Consider the following 23,343-nt stretch of genomic DNA (forward strand, 5'->3'; position numbering starts at 1 on the left):
CCAAACGCACTGTTTTCAATAAGCCCCAATAATGTTTTCTTCTGAAATAAATATTTCACTCTAATGGAAACCATTGTCTTGCTGACATATTAAGTGCTCCTTTCCCTTATTAGGCATCATGCATTATGCAAGCTCATTATTGCTTTGGCACAAACACCAGCACTCCAGACACTTAAAGAAAAGTATAGTCAGGTTAAGGAGAATGCATTTGTCCAGCAGTATAAGGAAGGATTAGAAAAGGTAAAAAAAATGCTGCTGAATCCTTTAGGTCTACGTATGCAGGGCTGGTCTGGTCATAGGGCATACAGGGCATTTGCCCGATGGACTGTTGATGATTTTGGCCTGGCCTTCCCCGGCTTTACGTAGTGGTCTCAGTCCTCATGCCGCTACGGCAAACCCTCTCCAAGTCATATTTAAATGTTAATTTTGGCTGTTGCGGTCCAAATCACTGATAATAGATGACTAAAAATGTGGTTACAGGCTTCATTGTCTCTTCTTGGCTAGGAATGCCCAGCCTGATTTTTCATCCCAGTCCAGTGCTGTACGTATGCTTTAGTGATGTGAAGGAGGTGGATTTATTACAAGAGGGTTTCCAATCCTCTGGGGACATAAGCAATGCATTCTGTCTGTGCCTGTCTGACTGACCAGGAGAAGGTACTTAGTGTGTACTCTTGACAGAGAAGCCTACAATCTCAAGAAACGCACTGTCATCATATAAAAGGAAACCTGATAGTCTACTTCAAATTTTAGTAGGCTATATACAAGAGTTAAATTGTGAGCATCTGGACTTCTTTTTGAAGCCCGAATACCGATTGGCCTTTATTCAAAGAGCTTCATGAACTCTAGCCTAGTGTTTAGGGAGTTATAGCTCTGTTGTAGCACTTTGTCTATGACACGATTGATGAGAAACTTCATAGAAATTTTGAGTTAGTTCAACTAGGCCCTATAAACAGCGTTAGAATGGTATGTGAAATCAGCTGCACATAAAATCTGAGCAATTTTTTGATTTCTTATTGTAGTTCTCAGCTGTTTTTGACATGGGATAGCCTGCTGGGTCTGAGCTGGACCAATGTGTCTAACCTCATGTGTTCAAAACAAAGAAGGCACACAGGCCTCAAAGCCTCAGATGTTCAACTCAGAACAAACACAACCCTGCAAAAACTGCACACTTCAGCAAATGTTTTGTGACAGTTTTTTTGCAGGCCTATACTGAAAGCCAACCCCCACGGTGGAAGTGCTGATGCCATTGGGCCACAAAGCAGGAAACACTAGGCTATAGGATATGTGTGTTGGTTTTCCAAAGTCTGCAATCTCCTGTTGCATCACATGTCTTACAATGCAGATTCAATGAGGAAACCAGACTACAGCCATTTCCTCATTTGTGGATAACGTTAAGACTGGAGAAAAAGAGGCAAGTATGAGTGGATCCATATACCCTAAATTAGCATTATTTTCATTACAAATAGGCATTTTATACAGAACTGTTTACTGTGGCTTTTAGTAGCTTTACCCTATTTGTCCACTAGATGTCTCTCTTGCCTATGACTCAACCTCTTTCATGCTTGAATTGTTAGGGGTTCGGTGATGATGCTGTTTTTCAGATTGCAAAACAAGCGACAATTGGTGACCTCACAAAAAGATAGCATTTACAAATCGTTAAGCCTGGACCCTAGTATTTGCACAGAGGTTACCTCTTCAAACCTTCTTTCGGAACACTAACATGAGGTAAGCAATAGACAGACTTGCTATGTTAGCAAGCCAGCCAGATAGATAGCTAGCTAAATAAACAGCAGCTTTTCAGTCATTAGTTAACCTTCCAGAGATGTGACATGATGCAGCGTTGTGATAAACAGGCATGTTCAATGCAAGTATTCATTAAATCAACATGCCATTTTGCAAACATAGTTTACAAATGTGTGTGCTGTAATTTGCACATCGTGTCTGACATGATATACCTTGCTTGCTAGCTATTGGGTCAGTCGAGTCAATGACCCATAATAGCATTACTACCAATGTTTATGGAAAGCGAGAGTGGATGCCAAAGTCGTGAATTCTTAAAGCTCGTGCAAACAAACTGTAGGTACAAGTGGAAGAAAAAATAACCACTCGTGTTGATGCTGAGTCGTGTTGATGCTGTTGTTTGTAACACGGTGATGCTGAATTAAACTCGACAGTCGCTGAAGGCCAGTTTGCTTTTGCTTTTGTGATTCGATTTGTAAACACGAATCGTCCACCCATGGATATAATAGCTTTGTAGTTTGACTTGCAGTCAGCCATGACAACACACGGGTTCCATGTAGGTAGAAAAGAACTGTAACGAAAGTCTCGTGTTGTGTCAAGTCACGACAGGACAATTAAGCACACACAATGGGTTAAGTCAGTTTTGGGGGTTTAGTTTTGCCTGCTGGGAGTTATAGGCTACTCTTACAATCTGAACAAGCAATGAAATGCACTCCTCCCCTCCTATTTTACTGCTAATTTCACTGACAAACGTTGTAACTGTCATTTGTGTAATTGTGAGGCAGTATTAGCTCAAAAGTAATACATCTTTTCCTGTAGGCCTACTACCTAAGCTGAATGAAGTTGACCCTGTCCCCTGGGCATGGGTCAGTTGTGTAACAGCAGTGTGTGCCAGTCTTCTCCATGCATGACTGTGGATGACTTGTCTCTGACTGTGGATGAACCATGTCTCTGCTCCCTAGATGTAGCCAGTAACATGGAGTACGATGAGAAACTTGCCCGCTTTCGCCAGGGCCTCGTCAACCCCTTTGACAGGGGAGAAGATGAGGTCCCAGCAGAGAACAACAAGGGCCCCTCAAAAGCCGGTGAGTCTTTTCCTCTAAATCCAGTGTAAATCAAGGTAACGAGAGAATGCTCAGGTATCTGCATGTACAAGTAACCTCTCCAAATGGAGTCCTTTCCTCTGTCCTCATTGTTGACTTCGATAAAGCCAGTTTTATTTTGGACATTCATATAATATTTAAAATGCAAATGTGACCTTTTTAAATAAAAATGAACCAGTGCTCTTCCCCATCCTCCTTGACTGAGGGTACTCTGAGCTGGTAGCCTACAGTCCCGCCGCACTTCTCCCTTTCTGGCGCCATTGGGGACTGCCCCCTTGCATGGGTGAGGCATACATGCAATGTCATTGTGTGCAGCGTGCAATTTAGTGCTGTGGAGTGTCACAATGACAATGGGATTTGGAGTTTCCCAGATGGGACTTTCACTTTCATCATACTGAGGGGTTGTGTTGATCTGAGTGAAACACTCCATACAATCCACAGCATAACTAACAACATCCCTGTGGGTAATACCGGTGTTGATAGCTGTATACATCATTGTATGTTGTGATGACCTTTTTTTGTTACATTACTGCTACAAGCTGAGACACAATGGACTGTCTGTACACAAGACAATGTAGCTGCTCTTGTGGTTTCCCAAGTAGTCAACATTCTAGATAACTTCTGCTGTGAAACTCTGAGTGGGAGTTTGGGACAATGTCACACATTTCGAAGTGAAGGGTCAGATGATCTGCTGTAGCTAATATCACTTCCTGTTTGAATTGTCAAGAGAGTGAACCAAAGGCACTGTGCTAAAGGAACAAGGATCTGACACATTCTTGATTTCTAAGCCAACGATCTGGTCTTGTTTGATGTCCTACTGCTCACTGAAGTAGTCATGTTTTGTGAAGTTTATGCAGGTAATGATATGGATTGTTGTTATTGTCTGGGAAATGTGGCATTCCTATTGTTATTACAGCTTGTACTAGCTAAATGGAAAAGGAACTGTTTTATGGAATGTACTTTGCCATAGGATTTACATACAATGTTTGCCACTTAAAGGGGTATGCCACTATTTTGGGGCTTAATACAGTTAAAATCGTTGGCTGGGGTTTATAAAGGTGGTAAAGTGTCTTGTTTTTCAAGTTAATCGTTGTCTTGCTTTAAGACAAGTTAAAGGAGGTAATATGTCGCTAAGCTAGTGAAAGTCAATGGATCCGTGTAGCATTGTAGCATGCTACACGGATCCATTGACTTTCACTAGCTTAGCGACATATTCCTTCTTTTAACTTAACGCTTAACATGAAAAATAAGACCCTTTACCACCATTATAAACCCTGGCCAACGGTTTTAACTGTATTAAGCCCCAAAATAGTGGCATACCCCTTTAAGGCGTAGAAGAAGGAATATTGCATTTCCAAGGTCCTGTAGCTTACATGTGTTTTTATTACGATTAAGCACATTTTCCAAATAGTTTGTGATGGCTTTTTGATGGGACTGAACAATTGATAAATCTGGGTTTTTCTTTTTTTATTCTTTCATGTTTTTTCTCTGTCCTAAAGTTATGTTTTGCCATACCTTTTGGTTCTGCTCAACATGAATTCATTTTTGGTTTAGATGGTGCTGTCTTATAAAGTCAGACAAATGGGTTATACAACTTGTCAGCATGTGTAGTGTTGTGGTGCCTCAATCTCAGTGTCAAAGTTAACAATTAGACAGTGTGCATATCATGCCCACCATATTGACCAGACTGAGTCACATGGAAGATCTCTGTTAATGTTAATTATTTAACCGGTGTCTTGTCGTTAAAGACTTGCAGTGGCTTTCTTGTGGTACAGTAAGTGTACAAACCACAAAGCTTTACTTGTTTTCCATTCAGACTAGCCTTAACAGAGACCTAATGTGTTTCTTCATGTCTTTTTTTGTTTAGTGGTGAAATAAGACAGATGTTGGGTGGGGTTAAGAAAATAGACTGCCATTAATTCACTACATGTTGTCTCTGCAGAGGTGAGGCCCGAGCTCTTCTCCTCGGAGGCCAAGATCAACAGCTGCGACCGGACCATGGACCTGGGCCTGGCTGAAGACCACTTTTCCCGGCCTGTGGTGAGTACATGCTGCTCATATCTGTTTCACCTGTCTCATGAAAAAAAAAAATTCACGCAAATATTCGCAATAGATCACCAAAATACCCTCCTGTGATTTATTTGATGAATCTTGCATAATGTTTCGACTAAACAAAGGTCTTCTGATCTACTTTATGGTACATCATAATTACAGTCACAGGTGTTTAATTACCTTAACCGAGGAGGATAGGTTCCTGTGGTTGTACTCTGTTTCATTTGTTGTTTGACTGCTTGGCAGATTGTTTGACAAAGACTGGTTTCTTGACAGATTTTGATAACATTTTCATCATAGTTTAAAATGCTGAAGTTGTTTTGCTGACAATATTTCACTGGGCTGGGCAACTTACATTTTCCTATCATTTTCTTTCCGTCCACTGCCTAAAGAAATAGGCATGCATTATTGTGTATCTCAAGAGAAAGTGTAATTAATTAAACTGAACTGTGTATGTGTGTGCCCATTAGACCTCCTTTGTGGCGTCTGACATCGAGCAGCTAAAGCAGGCCATAGAGGAGTGCAAGAAACTGATCCTGGAACTACCAGAGCATTCGGAGAAGCAGAAAGACACTGTAGTCAAACTCATACACCTCCGCCTCAAACTACAGGAACTGAAGGTGAGGACTGACTCTGATGGTTTCAGGAGGATGTGGTCATTTTCAGGGTTGTGTTAGTGGTCTGTGCCATGTATTATTTGATGCAGCACCAGTACATAAAACCCTGCTAGCGCTGTTCAAAGGCTATGTTTTCTGTAGAGGCTTATAAAGATGCACAGTTGAACAAAACAGTATTACGTTGAAAGTACATATGAAACTGTTTGCTAGTTTTGAATCTGCTCAGTGAACTGGAAGCATTGGTGGAGCTCGGCAGTTACTTTGCTGCAGGTTATTTTTTGGTGTATTACTGACCAAAGTTCTTCCGTAGCGCTTGAGATAGCTAGCCAGACAACTTTCTCTACACACAGTACTGCAGGTTGGGCATAGAGGACCGTCACAGGGCAGGTTACTGTTGATGATAGGCTCTGATGGGCTATCCTGTTACGTGTAGAGAGTTACTTGTGCACAATCCCTGGTGCTGAACAAAAAGATTACGTATTTTTTGAAAATCCTGTTACGGGACATTTGTATTGTCCGTTATGTACACTTGGTCAGTTTGTATATCATCCAGCTTATGGCATTTGTTTTTTTTATTAGGTTATCATTCATTACTATGTTTTTAAAGTACTGAACGTTTGGAGCAGCCTCATTTGTATTTGTAGTGCTTAATGTCTGTGGTATGGCATATATAGCATATAAACACTCAATTTAATACAACTCAATTCTATTCAACTATTTGTATTTGCAGAGTTTTATATAGTATTGGATATATATATATTATATTCTGTTAAATTCACTTCAATGTTTTGGCCCAGGACCCGGAGGAGGAGGAGCCCAACCTGCGCGTGCTGCTGGAGCATCGCTTCTCTAAGGAGAAGAGCAAGAGCGTCAAGCAGACCTGCGACAAGTGCAGCGCCATCATCTGGGGCCTCATCCAGACCTGGTACACATGCACAGGTCAGTTGAACATGCTTTAGTTTACTGCATTTGGTTTATTAACCCCTTAAGACACGGCCCCTGTTAAAAAAATGTTGCTGTTACCAGAATTGCAACCAACAAATCGTAATGTATTACTAAAGGCCCTGGGCACTGTCATAGTGGTGAGGTACTATGGAAGTTACGTTTTTTTCCGTGACTACTACAATGTTCCAGTGGTGGAACAGCATGTGTTAAGGGGCTACAATAGAGTTTTGGAGTGAGGAGTCCGCACACTTACAATCCTTATTTCTTTTTTCTTTTTTTGTCCCATGGCAGGATTACATTTTGACTATTGTTTTGAAGACAGTGGTCGAAACGTAATCGTGATCCCATGAATTAGTGACAAAAGTTGATTAGTTACTAATGATTTGCACCCGATTATCCATGTCCATCTGGAGTCCCTGTAGCCCATGAAATCCCATGCTGCTTTGCACAATCGTTCCGACCTGAACGACAGCATGGAATCTGTACCCAGAGAACGGACAACACCAGTGCCTCCAATGAGAGAGCGGAGAGAGGTGGAAAGGTTGCAGTTTGTTTTAATAGATACAACTGACACGCCAAATGATACACATTCCTAATTGCCTTTTATTCAGTTGACATTTACACAACTGGTTAATCAATGGCTAGTGAACCCCAGGCAATGTTTACAGAAAGAGAAGATTCTTCTGTGAAACTGAATAAAAGGCAATCATTGATCGCTCACCTGCCCAGGGACTCTTGCCTGGTTATCACCAGACCTAATCACAAGTGAGGCCTGCCTACTGTAAATCCCGTAGGGGGTGTGTGGTTTACGATTGACGATGGCCTTTAATTGGGTGTTACGAATGTGTATCATTTGGCATACGCAGCCATAGCCAATCATGTCAGTTGTATCTATTAAAACAAACTGCAACCTTTCCACCTCTCTTCAGGGTTCCACCTGTACAAAAAATAAATCCTCCTGCTCTCTGCTGTGTTTCCCTCTGAAGGCTGCTACTACCGGTGCCACAGCAAGTGTATGAACCTGATCACCAAGCCATGTGTGAGGTCGAAGGTCAGCCACCAGTCAGAGTACGAGCTGAACATCTGCCCAGAGATCGGCCTGGACAAGCAGGACTACCGCTGTGCCGAGTGCCGCACACCCATCTCCCTACGTGAGTGCCAGCCTGCACAGGTGTCAATCCTGGGCTCAAAGAGTCAAAATGGGCACATATTTGATCCAGACAATATAGGGATTCAGATCACACTGAATTTCTTATTTTTATTCATTCATTGCACACATTTCAACCAACTCTGAATCAGCTGATTGTAGTGAAGTACTCAAGTCAAGACAGGTAGAACCGGTACTCTGTGTAGTCACCTGTGTTGGCTGGAAACTGTTTTACTTCTGGAATAGATTTTTTTCAAAATATATTATGGGCTTTGGGGCTTTATTGCAGATGGAGACAGGAATTAAGGGAGAGATGGCGTAAGACCAAGGCTGGACTCGAGCCTTAGTGCCCATTCGTAAGTGTCCCATTTGTGGTACAGTGTCGTACCTCGATGTGCCACAGCACCCGCACTAGAGTGGATTTTGGACTGCTCTGCCAGCCTACCCTGCCTTGCCCTATTCTGCCTTGTCTGCTGTGGCCACAGCTGCTCTATTGATGACCTCATCTGGGCAACATTGGCACGTGCTATTGGTGGCTCACAGAGTCATCACACTCCTCACTGTATCAGCCCGAAGCACACAGACTTTGTGTATGTCATTCTTTGTTGCTTTCCGTGTTGTCTAGTAGGTCAGAAAAACATGAAGTAGTGCCTTGAGCGTGTTGTGATTCAGGCCGGTTTTGCATTACCCTGTCAAAGTTTGTGTGAGGAAGGCTCTCTCTCGCTCTCTCTCTCTCTCTCTCTCTCTCTCTCTCTCTCTCTCTCTCTCTCTCTCTCTCTCTCTCTCTCTCTCTCTCTCTCTCTCTCTCTCTCTCTCTTTCTTCTACAGTCTCCCTTTCTTTCCCACTTACTGCTCAAAAGTCTTGGAACGGCAAGCTAAATTCTCTTGTTTTTGTCATGCATCAAGGACATTTGGGTTTGAAAGATGAATATGAATTTAAAAATCTGAATTTCAGTTTTGATTTCCCAGTATTTAAATCTAGATGTGTTTTTTTGATTTATCATCATTTGTAATACACTACAATATTTTTAGGTGTTTTAGTTTTAGTTGAAAGGTCTTCAGTGAACAACGAGCACAAGGAAATGCGCCTGGCTGGTCCAAATCTTTGGGAGGGGACTGTATGTCTGTTGCATAACTGTTCTTGCATCTTTGTTCAAAATGTTATAATTAGTGTAGCTTCATCTTGTTCTCTGTGTTGCAATTCTCCTTTTTGTCCTGCAGGGGGAGTGCCATCCGAGGCTCGCCAGTGTGATTACACAGGCCAGTACTACTGTAGCAGCTGCCACTGGAACGACACGGCCATCATCCCAGCACGCGTCATACACAACTGGGAATTTGAGCCTCACAAGGTACAGTAGAAGTGGCCTTTCAGTTCTCTCACACACCTAATGGTCAAAACCACCTAAGAATGTGTCATATTAAGCTTGTATTTTAAGAATTTCATATGCCATCATCACAAGCCTGGTGGAATGACAACAGGCCATATTATTTATAGTTCTGTACAGACACTGCCATCGGCGATTATGTCTGAAATAGTCCCGTTCAAGGCACTGACATTTTCCCAACGCTTTTGATTATGCCAGCTTTTTAGTTCTTTCTACACAATAAATGAACCGTACTTAACTGGCTGCATTCTGTAAACAGATTAACGCTTGGGTCAGTTTCAACTGCTTCATATACATGTCATGGTGATGGTTACCCTAATCCTTTAGTGGTTGCACCTGTGGGGGAGGTATAAAGTCCTCCTCTCCTCTTCCGATGGCAGGCACTCTGACCTCGACCTCACCACTGGCTGCTTTCATTTCTTGCTCTCCTCTCACTTCTTTACCCTCACCCTTTTGATTCTTCCTTTACAGCTCACATATTGATACTGACACATACACCATTCACTCTCATACACCCATTCATGCATCCCCTAGACACTTGGTTCAATAAAAATACCATTGAGCTATTCATCTTTGTGTGGTCTCCTTTTCATGTTGCGCCCCTAAAACGGGCTGGGGGTTGTAACAATGGTGACTGTCAGGGAGACTAAAAGAGAAGTGTCCTTTTCTTGTTCCTGTGTGTGCAGGTGTGTCGCTCCTCCATGCGCTACCTGGCTCTGATGATCTCGCGGCCGGTGCTGAAGCTGAAGGAGGTCAACCCGCTGCTCTTCAACTTTGTGGAGGAACTGGTAGAGATCAGGGTCAGTTGCTTTAACAGACGCCGTCCTGTTCAACACATGATGGGTCATACCAGAAATGTTGATTAACAACAGACAAGAAAACACTTCAGTTCTTATCCTTTAGATTAGATTTTAGATTATAGATGAGATTGGATTAACAAGCATGTTAATATACTCTGGTAAATTACTACAACTTTCTAGAATACCCCTCAATTTGTCAGGGGGAATAGTCGTGCAGCATCAACAACTCCCAATGATCACGTGCATCACATAAGGGATAATGTTTTGTCTGAAGGTTACAATTGGAATATATTTTCAATAGGAAAAACGGCAACCCGACACCGAAGATGGAGGGGTTTTGTTTCATATTGAAGGGATGAGACAAAGAATATTCAAGTCATTTCGAAGCGGGCTATGGTCATTATGGTGATTTTCCAGCCCTGTGTTTGTGTTTTCCGCAGACTTCTGCCGTGTTATCGGGATTTTCTAACTAAGGCAATAGGAGCCATGATTAGAAGGACATGGAGCTGGATATCTGACTGCCGTCAAAGCTGCAACCTTAATCAAATAAAGCTGTCAAGCACAGAAATGTGAAGTGGCAGTGTGTGTGTTATGGCAGCATCACCCACGTGTTAAGAGAACATGAGCCAGAACATCCTTCCAACCTAATGTGTGGAACTGGTAAACATTTCCCAGAAAAAAGTTTGCTTAATCGTTATTTCAGTGAATCATCTGTTTTGGGGAGGAGATGTTTTGCATACTTTCCCACACAGGAGATTTGTGCAAATTATTTGATATAATAAATAACTAGAAGCACTCAGAGAGTGCAGACCTTCACCAAGGAAGCTGCTTGATTGAACATTTGACTGTTACACCCTCAGTCTTTCTGCCTTCTTTTTGTGGAGTCCCTGCAATTCAATTTCTGGTTTCTGATTAATGGTGAAGAATCTTTTCAAAAGTCCTGGTTCCGGTTTGTGATCCCGATCACCCCCAGAATTTAATCACTTGTTCTTTGGGTCATTATCAACAACTCCACAAAGTTTCGTCCAAATCTGTTCTTTAGTTTTTGAGTTATGCTGCTGACAAACAGACAGACAGACAAAGAAACAAACAAACAAACAAACAAACAGACAGGCAAACGGACAAACCAACACGACCAAAAACATTACCTCCTCGGCGGAGGTAACTACTGTACATGAATGAACAGATAAATTCATTTTAAAGTGATGAAAAGTGGATCTCTAAGATATTTGAAACTCATGGGGCTTACTGGTACACATATCCAAGCACTACTACAGATTTATTTGTAATAAGTACTGCATCAGGAAGACTTGTTGTTGTCCACAAAGTCAGTGTCACATTTGCATAGTTTCAGATGTCTTAGCTACTTTTGACACGGAGAGCTCCATCAACTCTACCCTTGCTTCCTCTCTGGACCTTCAACTGTGCATATCTCTGTAGCGAGTATGTATGGCCAGGACGTCACACAAGCTCTGCTGGTAGTTTTTAGGATTCCCATGCTGATTCTGAATTAAATTGTCTGTATTAGAAAATGTTGGAATTGTTGTGTGTCTGTGTGTGCGTGTGTGCGTGCGTGCCTGCGTTGTGATTTCAGAAGCTGCGCCAGGACATCCTGCTGATGAAGCCCTACTTCCTCACCTGTAAGGAGGCCATGGAGGCCAGACTGCTGCTGCAGGTCAGACTTTCAAACTCACTCACTGACGCGCTCATTCACTCACTCATCCTAGAAAAACAACCATTAATACGCTGGTTTAAATATGTAGGTCAGTTTGACATAGACGCACCCGTAAAAGGTTGGTCTTCAAAACAGCTAATGACTAAATTGTGTTAAGAATTGCTGTCACTAACTGTATTTGGTCATGACGCTGCTTACGCTACCTTCTTGATCTTAGAGAGCAGGGGTGTGACCTAACAACGTTGGCCAAAGCGAGATTTCATAGGTGTGTTGCATTGTTAGAAATGATTATTATGCAGAAGATTGTTTTTACAAGTTATTATTGTTGATAAAAAGAGGGATTTGAAACAAAGCAAACCCAGTAAAGCAAGCAATAGTCGTACATACACACACAAAAAACATGGACATGTCCCTCTGGCCCCATCTGCTGGTGTTGTTGTGTAAGGACAAATTCTTTTGTGCACTGGAATGTTGAGAGACACTAGGAGGGTGTGGATGACATAACACAGGCTGCACAGGGACATTGTGCTGATCTCAGCACTCCGTGCCAAACAGTACATGAAGGCTGGAAACAGTTATATATGTAGTACTTGAAGCCTGGACACAGTTATATATGTGTTCCAGAACATGTATTACACATATAGAGGGATACGTACTGCTGCACAGTCTTGATGTGTAGTAAAACTTACTTTAATAACAAATGGGATATTTACCAGTTCGGCCTGAACTTAGGATCAAAGTTCTGCAGTAGTGCCTGAAATAATCAGACATGCAGCCAGTTTACACAAAGGGCTGGGAATAAAGTGCACTGCCAGAGGGCAGAGAGCAGGTTATTTTTGACACAATTATGCTTGTTTTACCTCTCTCTGTCAATACCCCCCCCCCCCTCCTTCTCACTTTCTCTCTGTCTTGCTTTCTCTCGCTTGCTCTCTGTTTGTTTATGTGTGCCTGTGTCTTCTATTTCTCTCTGTTTGTTTATATGTGCCTGTGTGTTCTATTTCTTAATCTCGTGTTCTTTGCTGTGTATCTTTCTGTACGTAGCTTCACGACAGGCAGCACTTTGTGGAGAATGACGATATGTATTCTACGCAAGACCTCATTGACATCTCCACCGGCCGCCTCAGCTGTTCCCTCACCGAGATACACACTACCTTTGCCAAGCACATCAAACTGGACTGTGAGGTGAGGTCTAGCTTGCCAGGGCTGTTGCACGCGAGGTATTGCCATTGGTGCAGATGTCAGGATAGGAGGGGGCACAACTGTGACTTACTTGTCAACATTGGTTACAAATGAAAATGAATTTGTTCGATTTCGAATTAGTTGGGTGTTTTTTAATGGGGGGAGGCGTGGTATGAACCCCCGAGTGTTGCAACGGCAATGGCTCCTGTTATTGCTGCTGCTGCTGCTGCTGCTGCTGCACACCAGGGGCCAAGAGAGCAGTCTCAGCATTCCCCACTTCCCTATTTCCATGCCATGCGCCCAAAATACAATCACAACCATGCCATGCCATGCGCCCAAAATACAATCACAACCGTGTGCCACTGTCAACTAGACTAGGGCACTGGCACGGGGCCTATCTGTCTGCATGGTGTGGCTGAAGTTCTCTCACCCCTGCACTGCAGCTTATCACCATTGGTCTAGTTAAGTGTAGTGGGCGGATGTTCTGTTGCTAAATGTGGACATGACTGGCATGCTGTCAGATTGATGTTCTATATCATGGGTACTATAAAATAGGCCAACGCATACAGTACAATGCATACAGTAGCTTACAAGGTTACACATTTCTTGTTGTCTGTTTGGTTTAAAGGAACAGTCCACCCTTTTTTGATTTTCACATATTTGCAGTATTTCCAAGCATTATTCATGAATGTGCATATCATTATTGTCTATGTGTTTGCATTGCCTAGTTAAACGGTATAGCCAAATTAAGCGTAGCCATGCAAGTCTATGGGGGCAAACAAAACATCCTCAAATGTACATACAAGATACAAGATTCAAGATATTTTATTTGTCATGTGTATATATATGAAACATATATATATATATATATATACAGTGCCCTCCATAATTATTGGCACCCCTGGTTGAGATGTGTTAAAAGCCTTAAAATAAATTCAGTGTTTATTGCAGAAGAATACTGTCACACTGAAAATTGTAGGAAAATGTAGCCTTCAACTCAAATGAATTGTAAGAAAATAAAAAAATCCCTGACTAAAAAATAATTATTTTTCATTAAATCACCTGTTCCACAATTATTGGCACCCTTAACAATTCCCAGGAAATAAATATAATTGAAACATTTCTGTCATTTCTACAGTAGTTTACAAAGTTTACCAGAGTATGTAGGAACATTTAATTAGTAATTCATCACTTCCTGTTTCCCTGGGGTATAAATATGACGTGACACCGAGGCCATTTCTCTTATCCACTCTTAAACATGGGAAAGACAAAGGAACACAGCATACAAGTGAGGCAGATGTGCGTCGACCTTCACAGGTCAGGCAGAGGCTACAAGAAGATTGCCACTCAACTGCAGCTGCCCATATCCACTGTGAGAGGAATAATTAAGAAGTTCAAAACAACTGGAACAGTGGTAAACAAGCCTGGACGAGGACCCAAGTTTATTTTGCCACCACGCACAGTGAGGAGGATGGTAAGAGAAATCAAAAGATCTCCAAAGCTCACTGTTACAGAATTACACCAAATGGTAGCATCCTGGGGTCACAAAGTCTCCAAATCAACCATCAGGCGCTGTCTACACGCCAACAAGCTGTTTGGGAGGCATGCACGGAGAAAACCTTTCCTCACTCACAATCATAAACGCAAGCGTCTGGAGTTCGCCAAGCGGTATTGGGGCTTCAACTGGGACCGTGTGCTTTGGTCAGATGAGACCAAGATTGAGCTTTTTGGCAACAAACACTCTAAGTGGGTCTGGCGTGCCACGAAAGATGCGCATGCTGAAAAGCACCTCATACCCACTGTGAAGTATGGGGGTGGGTCAGTGATGCTGTGGGGCTGTTTCGCTTCCAAAGGCCCTGGGAACCTTGTTAGGGTGCATGGCATCATGAATGCTTTGAAATACCAGGACATTTTAAATCAAAATCTGTTGCCCTCTGCCCGAAAGCTGAAGCTGGGTCGTCACTGGGTCTTTCAGCAAGACAATGACCCTAAACATATGGCCAAATCTACACAGAAATGGTTCACCAGACACAAAATCAAGCTCCTCCCATGGGCATCTCAGTCCCCTGACCTCAACCCCATTGAGAACCTGTGGGGTGAGCTGAAGAGGAGAGTACAGAGGAGAGGACCCAGGTCTCTGGATGATTTAGAGAGATTCTGCAAAGAGGAATGGCTGAAGATCCCTCTTTCTGTCTTTTCCCATCTTGTGAAACATTATAGGAGAAGATTAGGTGCTGTTTTGTTGGCAAAAGGGGGTTGTACAAAATATTAACACCAGGGGTGCTAATAATTGTGACACACATTATTTGATGTCAAATAATTATTTCTTTATGTGGGATTTTTTCCCCACTGAATAAATGCACTTGTATTGAAGGTTGGATTTTTCTCTTTTTTTCCATTAAGGTCCCATATTATTTAGAAAAAAAATAAAATAATTGGAAGCTAAAAAACACATCTCAACCAGGGGTGCCAATAATTATGGAGGGCACTGTATATACAATGAAAAGATTCCCTGCTCTGGGAGTCCCAAAAAAGGTTAAAAAGAATGTTAAAAAGGCAAAAAAAAGTAGGAAAAAATATATATTTAAAAAGTTGAAAGCTGCATTTTTTGTAAAAAATAAATAAATAAATAAATGGCAGGTTGGAGAAAGGGGAGATGTGATGTGTGGATTCCTTCCTATGTTGGTGTTTTTGAATTCAACAGTCTGATACATTGAGGGAAGAAGCTGTCCCTGAGTCGGCTGGTGTGAGCATGTAAGCACCTATAAAGTACTTATAAACTACCTTAAAATAAATTTAAAATTCACCAGAGTGCAAAACAGCTATTTAATCCCGTCCTGTGATCACTTGTGGTTTGATGCTATTGCCCCCATCCACTTCCAGTGATTATGCTAAGCTATGCTAATAAATCTGAAAACACTGAGAACAAAATTATATGCATTGCACGTTCATGATGAATAATGCTTGGAAATACTGCAAATATGTGAAAATAAAAAATGAGTGGACTGTTCCTTTAAGTCAACACATTTCACATGGTTTGTAGGCCATAATTATTTTCATTGTTACACATTTTGTTTCATTATTACATTATTGCAAACTATTAAATTATTTGTCAACGTGTCTACTTTAATTCTCCTGTTGGCTACATCTCTGTATGTTTAGACCAATATTTCCCAACCTTTTTTGTCTTGTGTACCCCCTAAGCCTGTTCGTTGTGCCATGAGTACCCCCTAAGTCACATTCTATATCGCTGTCTCTATTCCAATGTAACTAAGCTCCATACATTTGTTAAAATTGCATCTTTCTAAGTACCCCCTGCAGTGTGCTCGCGTACCCCTAGTGGTACACGTACCCCTGGTTGGGAAACACTGGTTTAGACCATTCTCTATGGCAGCGTCTGTTTACCTTTCCATTTACGATCTTATCTGTGTCTGCTTTCCCATCTGCACTGAAAGTAAACACTTTGTATGGAGTTATTTTTACCAACCCAAACATTTGAGTCCCTTTCTGATATCGATATTCTGCAGTCAATTGTGGGCTTTTATGTTGTATATGAAAAACTATAAGAAACGGGAAAAGGGGTTGAACAGACACCACATATAAAACATGCCATGGTTGTCATCCAGCAGCAGGGCACACTCATAGGCTTAAGAGTTAAAATCTGCCAATTCACTACATGCATTCAGTAACCAAAGAAGCCACTTGTTTTTGCCATGCTCGGTCTGTTTCAGCGGTGTCCCACCCTACTCAGTAGCACAGAGCACGCTTCTAGCATTCCAGGGATTCCCACCATGCAATGCTGGCCAATGCTCACTAAGCAGAATCCTCTGCTTGTGGTGGCAGTAGCTTTAGGCCCAGGCTATGTGAATAATGGCTTTTGCCCATGAATTTACTCACACTCACGGCTCTGTACTGTTGAATATTAAGAGGCATATTCAGGTGTGAATATATTCATGTTGGTTAGTTTACATAACTTTGCTTGTAAATAAATATGTAATAGCACATTCATACTATGGAAAAAACTGCCGGAAATATGACTTCTCCTGAGATTAATCTTTCTGTAGTTTTTGTGCATGCCCAAGTAAATTCCTCTATTTCTCTTTGCAGCGATGCCAAGCCAAAGGGTTTGTGTGTGAGCTGTGCAAAGAGGGAGATATCCTGTTCCCATTTGACAGCCACACCTCTGTCTGCCAGGACTGCTCCGCAGTTTTCCACAGGTGAGAGAAGCCATAACAATCCTCATATGCTGCACCACTCACCTTTTCTTGTTTCACCACATGTATTTTTATGCTTTTATTATTGTGAAGCACATAGAGTTGCAGATGGGTATGAAATGTGCTATGTACATAAACTTTGCTTGCCTAATATAGTACATACCACCAAATAGTAAAGAGCTTTTCAGCAATTGAGTTGAGACCCTCTACCCAGATTCATGTTTAGAAATCAGGTTATGAATTATAACCAAATAACATGTCCACTTCACTGTAGGTTAATGTAATTTTATGTTATGCAAGAGTCCTTGTAGGTTAGCAATTGTAGCTTATTCAAGAGTCATGACCAAAAGCTGTGGGTTGATCACGCCCTCATAGTCTTTAAACTTCAGGGAAAGTAATATTATTAAGCTGGCTAATTACCTCTGGAAGTTTGAAGGTCAGACTTTGTTTGTTTAGACTGTACTGTATTGCGACTACTGGATGTGTGTCAAATACTTGGATACATAACCACATGGTTGCATGGGTTTACGAGGCAATGCCAGATGGTGTGTTGTGCTCTTATGAATTAAACAAGAAGCTATGTTCATGGACGATTACTTTATCATGATAATGGAATTGAATGTGTTTAGTTTGTCAGTAGTCCTTTATCGTCAAAATTGCACAGATGTTTAGTTAGTGGGTAAATTTAGATGAGCTGTCGATCTGTTTACAATTTCCTCAGCAAAAGTGTCTGGGAATGAGGCATTACCTGATGCAGTCAGGTGTGCCTAACACTGTTCAGATTTTGTCAGATTTCTTCAACTTGTGCTGTGGTCAATTCTGGGTCAAAATTCTGTATGGGAATCGGCTCAACTAGGGCATGTCAGAACAAAACAAATGGTCAGAAAAAGGTTAGCAGGTCAGCAGGCTTGGAGTCTCACTTCCAATGATCCTTCAGTCATACGAGCCAGTTACTCTGGAAGTGGCCTCCCATAGAGAGCGTAAACAAGTGACCTCAGTGTGTTTGTGAAGGAGTCTTCTCTGTACTCTACTTCTCTCCTCGTAGCTCTGAAGTCAGTGGTGGACATTCCAGTCTTGAAAGTAAAAGTCCTGCCACATGCTTGCCTCAGCCAATTCACTAAACCAGTTCATCCTAATTAGAGCAACGTTTTTTTTCAGTTCACATTGTGCTTGGTCTTTGTGACATGCACAAGGAGGAGGAAAAAGTATAAGGACTTAAGCTTTTACACGCTGGCCTGCCTATTTTAGTAAACTTGCATCACATCATTAGCGGTCCTTCTTTCATTTGGGACAAATTCAGCATCAAATGTTTTTATGCCTTAGGTAATTAAGAAACTAAGACCCCAATACACACAGACTTCTGGCCAGTCATGTACTTCAGGCACAACAAAGCAACAATCGTCTTGTTTACATGGGACATTTAATTCCGAATGAATCAAAATTCTGCTTTGAAAACATAATGTAAACACTTTTCTCATAATGTAAACACACTACTCAGAATTAACATTATTCCGAATTAAGTGGGTGGTTTATTCCATTGTTAATTCTGAATAACTTTCTTCCTGTATCGTGTTCCTATGTGCGAATGGCGTGATGGGGTTAAGTGAGTAAGTCTATCGTGTACGTTAATTCCGCTGCAGATGCAAGAGGCAACGACGCAGACCCAGCGTGTGCAACCTCTGTCCAATCGAAATGCTTTCTGATACCCAGACGTTAATATACAATAAGATGAAGTGCTTCATCTAAACTCCACTGACAATAATTTTAATTCTGAATAATTTAATTTGGAATTATTAATTTCTAAGTATAAACATTTAAACTTGGCCATTGCCACACTCTTCAGTGTCGAAAGTAGCCCACACACTTGTTGTAAACCAACAAGATGATCTTACTGAGTTTATTACATGTGCCTTACTGTGTGTCTGAATATTCATCTGTTTTGTAAATGCTTGGCATTTCAAAGTTTTGCTCACGTAATTGTTTGATACCCTGAGCTTTAAAGCACAATGAAAAAAGCTTAACCTGCTTGCTTGGCCTTAGTTTAAGTCAACAAGCATGGGGCACAAATAAGGTGTATTGTGTTGTGAATTGGAAGGACAAAGACTTCTAATAAGGCGTTTTTATCAAGAAATCAATTTTCAGAATTTTCATGCTACTCTTGTGTGAATGCTTATTAGGATTAGGAAAACGAAAATTTTATATAAATGTTATTAACATTTTTGGTAACTCCATTGATTACTTGTTATCAATTCTTGTTGTGGCATAGGAATCACCCAATGATCATTATAATGCAATAAGCTTTTATACTGTATTTTAATATTTATCTCATGAACCTTATTCGAAAGATGGAACAGAAGTAATAATTTACCTCTTTTTGGACCATGTGAACTACCTGGATAATGTTACAACTCAAAAACTTTTTGTCTTTGTGATTTCAGGGATTGTTACTATGACAACTCTACAACGTGTCCGCGATGTGCCCGAATGACCGAGCGCAAGCAGGAGCCTTTCGATGCCGATACTGTGTGAACTTGTAAACACTTACATCTGCTTGACTTGTACAGTTACACATTCCTAATTTGCACTACATTGAAGTACCTTTCCTGCAGAGGTGTCAAAAGTAAAAGTACTTTTGTGGAGTAACAACACTAGCACATGGCATTACATAGGCGTCACATCATTTACTCCATTGTACCTAATGAGATATATAAACTGTGTTGTTACTGAAAAACGCTGAAAATCTAACAAGGACCCACCACCAACTTGATCCAACCAGTGCAGAGGTAGCTGATCGTAAGACAAGTACACAGGTCTACTGGTTACTCAGATATGTTACTTGAGTTGGGAGGAAACTGTGTTTCTTTTTTTCACTTGTTACTTTTGACACCTCTGATTTCCTGTGTCTGGTCATGCAAACATATTTACATGAACTGTTATCCATGCTGTTTCTGTTTCTTTTGTAATGCACTACATGTCAGGAATACTGATCTGGTATAACTTCTGGTCTAGTGGTGTAACTTGGAGAAACATACTAACTGCTCTTACAGTAGCTTTCTGAATGAATTGTCTACTTTGCCAGTGCCAATCTGACACAATAACTTTGCAACAACACAAGTGTAGCAACCAAACAATATTGTCAATGACCGGCTACTAGTTTGATGTATGGAGTTATGTTAATATTGATTTTCAATTGGATTGGTTTCAAATATGAACTGCCATTGTCTTACCAAATCCCGTTATAGCAGGTTATGGTTATGGGTCTACTACTATTCGCAGACACATGGCATAGTCGTTTACCCTTTCGATACCCCATGTCCTTATGTACAGTCTTAATACATACTGTATAATATTATTGTCCAGGAGCAGCAAATGGAATCTGCCTTTATTGGCCTTTTATTATCAGGTGAAGTATTTTTGAGGGACTGAGAGCTTGCCTATCAAAGACACTTAAAAAGTACAACAATTCCCACGTTCAGACTAATTCTGTGTATGTATGATGATATGAGTGTTGTTTTTGACTTTCTGAGGTTTTATAACTTCTTCACTAAAAATAGTATTTATAAGAATTATAAAACCTTACAGTAGTATGGTGATGATGCCCAATGGTCTTTTATTGACAGTATGTAAACAAGATGTACTTTTATTTGTTTTAAAATAAAGTATATATATATTTGCTGTGTTATGTTTCAGCATGACAGAAAAGGTGAAGTCAAGGTATTGTCCTAATAATTATGTAATCTACAAAATTATGTGTAGACATGATGACTTGAAAGATCTTGTCAACATTGTTTTCTGAAATGTTTATGTATTGTATCAGCATAAGATCTTGCATGAATACATTAAAAACTGCTGTTTCTTCAAGCGAGTTGTTTCTGTGTATACAATAGAGCTCTTCAGCGTTGACGTCAACTTGTATGCGGCGTTTGGACTACCGGTTCCATGGGGGACTCACTAGTTCAACGCCCTTTTGGTACTTACCGCTTACGTCATACGACCCTAACCCTAACCTTAACCCTAAACCTAACCCTAAACCTAACCCTAACCTTAACCCTAACCCTAACCTTAACCCTAACCCTAACCTTAACCCTAAACCTAACCCTAACCTTAAATCGCTTGTTTGAAATGTTTGATTACCATGTGAAATCACGAGAGGGCGTCAAACTAGTGAATCTCGTATCTAACATGTACGTGCGGATGGCTGTACCCATGGCAACCAAAGGAAAGTATGTAGTTCGGAAGTTTTAATGATCAGAAAGGGGTTAGCAATATTGAATTATAATCGTCATGATTTAACATGTGAATACACCAACATGATGATACGATCCGTTCCACTAATGAGAAAGGGATGCGGGGACACGCTAATGTTTGTTGTTGCCGTGCAACTTATATTTTTGCCAAACCTGAATCTCTATGGCGTTTTGCAATGTAAAAAATCGCCATGGAACCGAGATTCACTAGTTTGACGCCCTCTCGTGATTTCACATGGTAATCAAACATTTCAAACAAGCGATTTAAGGTTAGGGTTAGGTTTAGGGTTAAGGTTAGGGTTAGGGTTAAGGTTAGGGTTAGGTTTAGGGTTAGGTTTAGGGTTAAGGTTAGGGTTAGGTTTAGGGTCGTATGACATAAGCGGTAAGTACCGAAAGGGCGTCGAACTAGTGAGTCCCTACAGGCGCTGCTTCTGTAGTCGCCAAAAGCTTCCGGGTTTAGCATATGGACGCAACATCGTATTTATGTCGAAGTTTGACACAAAATGATCAACCATGTCATACCTACAGCCTATTTTTAACACCCTCGACAGTTTGCGGGGGTTCGCTAAGCGCGTGCTTGCACTCGGAGCTTATTTGAAATTTACCCCTATTCATTCCCAATGGAGGCCGGAAGCCGATAGGAACCAGGACGTCCTTAAATGCTAACATGAAAGACTACAATCTACTACATGCTTCCGCTTCCGCTGAAGAACTCTATGTGTGTGAATGGATATATAGGTCGTATGGGAAAGGTCTCCACAAGCTGAGAAGAACATGATGTTCTGTACACAGACCTGTATTAACCTAGACTGGCAATGGGCGGTTCTAGCCAGTGGCAGCTTTTCGGATTGACCGGGCGCAGCCATCTTTGCCTTTTTCGCGCCCTGTGGGCTCCTCCCACAGACGTAGCCCCGCCTAGTGGAGACTATCGCAGCTGTGTGCCATAGGAATGCATACGATTTCAAACGGTGATTACAACGTTATCAAAGTGGGTTTCAATCATTTTTTGTAAGATTTTGACAAGTCGTAACGTCTAAATTCTCACTCCAATAATGAAATAACCCTCACTACCTCCAAACGTTTTATTAGAGAGCCTGAAGCTGAGCGGTCTTGCCAGATAGGGCGGTTTCCCGCCCAATCGGGGCCGTTGAGGAAGGCGGTCTGTGGGTAAAAATGGACGAAAATAATCACTGTTATCTGGCAACCCCGAAGCCGACTGTTTTCGTTGCCGCTTATGCAGGTTTGTGGATATTTGTGACACTGAATCGGCCATGCTTACGTGTGTAAAGCTTATTTTATGTACTTAACTCAGATGTAATGACAACGGTGTATATTGGTATGTATATTTCTTAAATAAGCCGTACGTTTTCAGTGAAGCTACCGGTAACTGTGCTATTATTAATACCCCCCCCCCCCAAGGACGCTGAAGGTAACCTAGCAACAACACGGCACAGCACATTGCAGCTGTGAAAATAACGAGCCACTTGAGAGCGAGACTTTTCTAGAACATTAATTTATGCTAGAGCTATTGTTCTAAAGACGTTACACATGGCCTGGTCAGTGAACCAGTGTTGCAAAAAAATATTTTTTTTAAAACCCATCGGTGCATGACGTCATTACGTAATTACGGGAGTCTCCACTAAGATGGTGGTCTACGATTCTGAGGCTCTGAGAAATCCGAAAATTTCGAGGGGCATTGCCAGTCTAGGTTAATACAGGTCTGTGGTTCTGTATCATCGAATTCAGCACTGACTGCCACGCCCACCCGTATGTAACGTTAGCCTAGCTAGCCCAGAGCCATCTAATAAGAGTTACGCCACTCCCATAGACCTCTATGGACCAATCTTTCCACAGCAATGGCGGCTCTCATGGAGCCCCACGGAGAGTTAACATGGAAATCCCCATTGACTTTAGTTCTATTAGAAGTTACTTAGTTCCAGGAGGTGGCGGTATAACACAGAAAATGTGGTAAAGGTCATGTAATTCGTTTGTACTTAATCTTTGTTTGGTATGTGATGGTTCTGTGTTAGTTTCCAACGAACAGAAGTTTACTGTTAAGAAACATTTTAATCTACGCGAATCACATCACCAACCGACTTCCTGGTCCCCGGTTTGCGCAACTCTGTTATTAGATGGCTCTGAGCTAGCCATACAGCGAGGGAGACACGTGATATTTGTTTTCATAAGCAACGCCCCGTTTCATTATAAGTATACTCTCAGCCAATCGTGCACTGTCGTC

At 41.4% G+C, this 23,343-nt stretch overlaps 1 protein-coding gene across 2 annotated transcripts; it reads left to right on the forward strand.

Annotated features, from left to right (window-relative positions):
• Positions 1-1,549: 1,549 nt before the first annotated feature.
• On the forward strand, positions 1,550-20,718 carry def8 (differentially expressed in FDCP 8 homolog). 2 transcript variants are annotated; one of them, XM_063188413.1, is made up of 12 exons: positions 1,550-1,725; positions 2,703-2,825; positions 4,786-4,883; positions 5,366-5,515; positions 6,310-6,451; positions 7,444-7,608; positions 8,826-8,953; positions 9,676-9,789; positions 11,384-11,464; positions 12,506-12,646; positions 16,751-16,860; positions 19,296-20,718. In XM_063188413.1, the coding sequence occupies exons 2-12, from the start codon at positions 2,717-2,719 to the stop codon at positions 19,384-19,386; spliced, it is 1,329 nt and encodes a 442-aa protein (XP_063044483.1). In that variant the 5' UTR covers positions 1,550-1,725; positions 2,703-2,716; the 3' UTR covers positions 19,387-20,718. The 2 variants fall into 2 exon arrangements, with proteins under 2 accessions (XP_063044483.1, XP_063044484.1); XM_063188414.1 differs by lacking the exons at positions 1,550-1,725; positions 2,703-2,825 and adding an exon at positions 3,639-3,700.
• Positions 20,719-23,343: the final 2,625 nt, after the last annotated feature.

This window comes from Engraulis encrasicolus, chromosome 22 (assembly GCF_034702125.1).
Source record: "Engraulis encrasicolus isolate BLACKSEA-1 chromosome 22, IST_EnEncr_1.0, whole genome shotgun sequence".
Classification (NCBI taxonomy): Eukaryota; Metazoa; Chordata; class Actinopteri; order Clupeiformes; family Engraulidae; genus Engraulis; species Engraulis encrasicolus.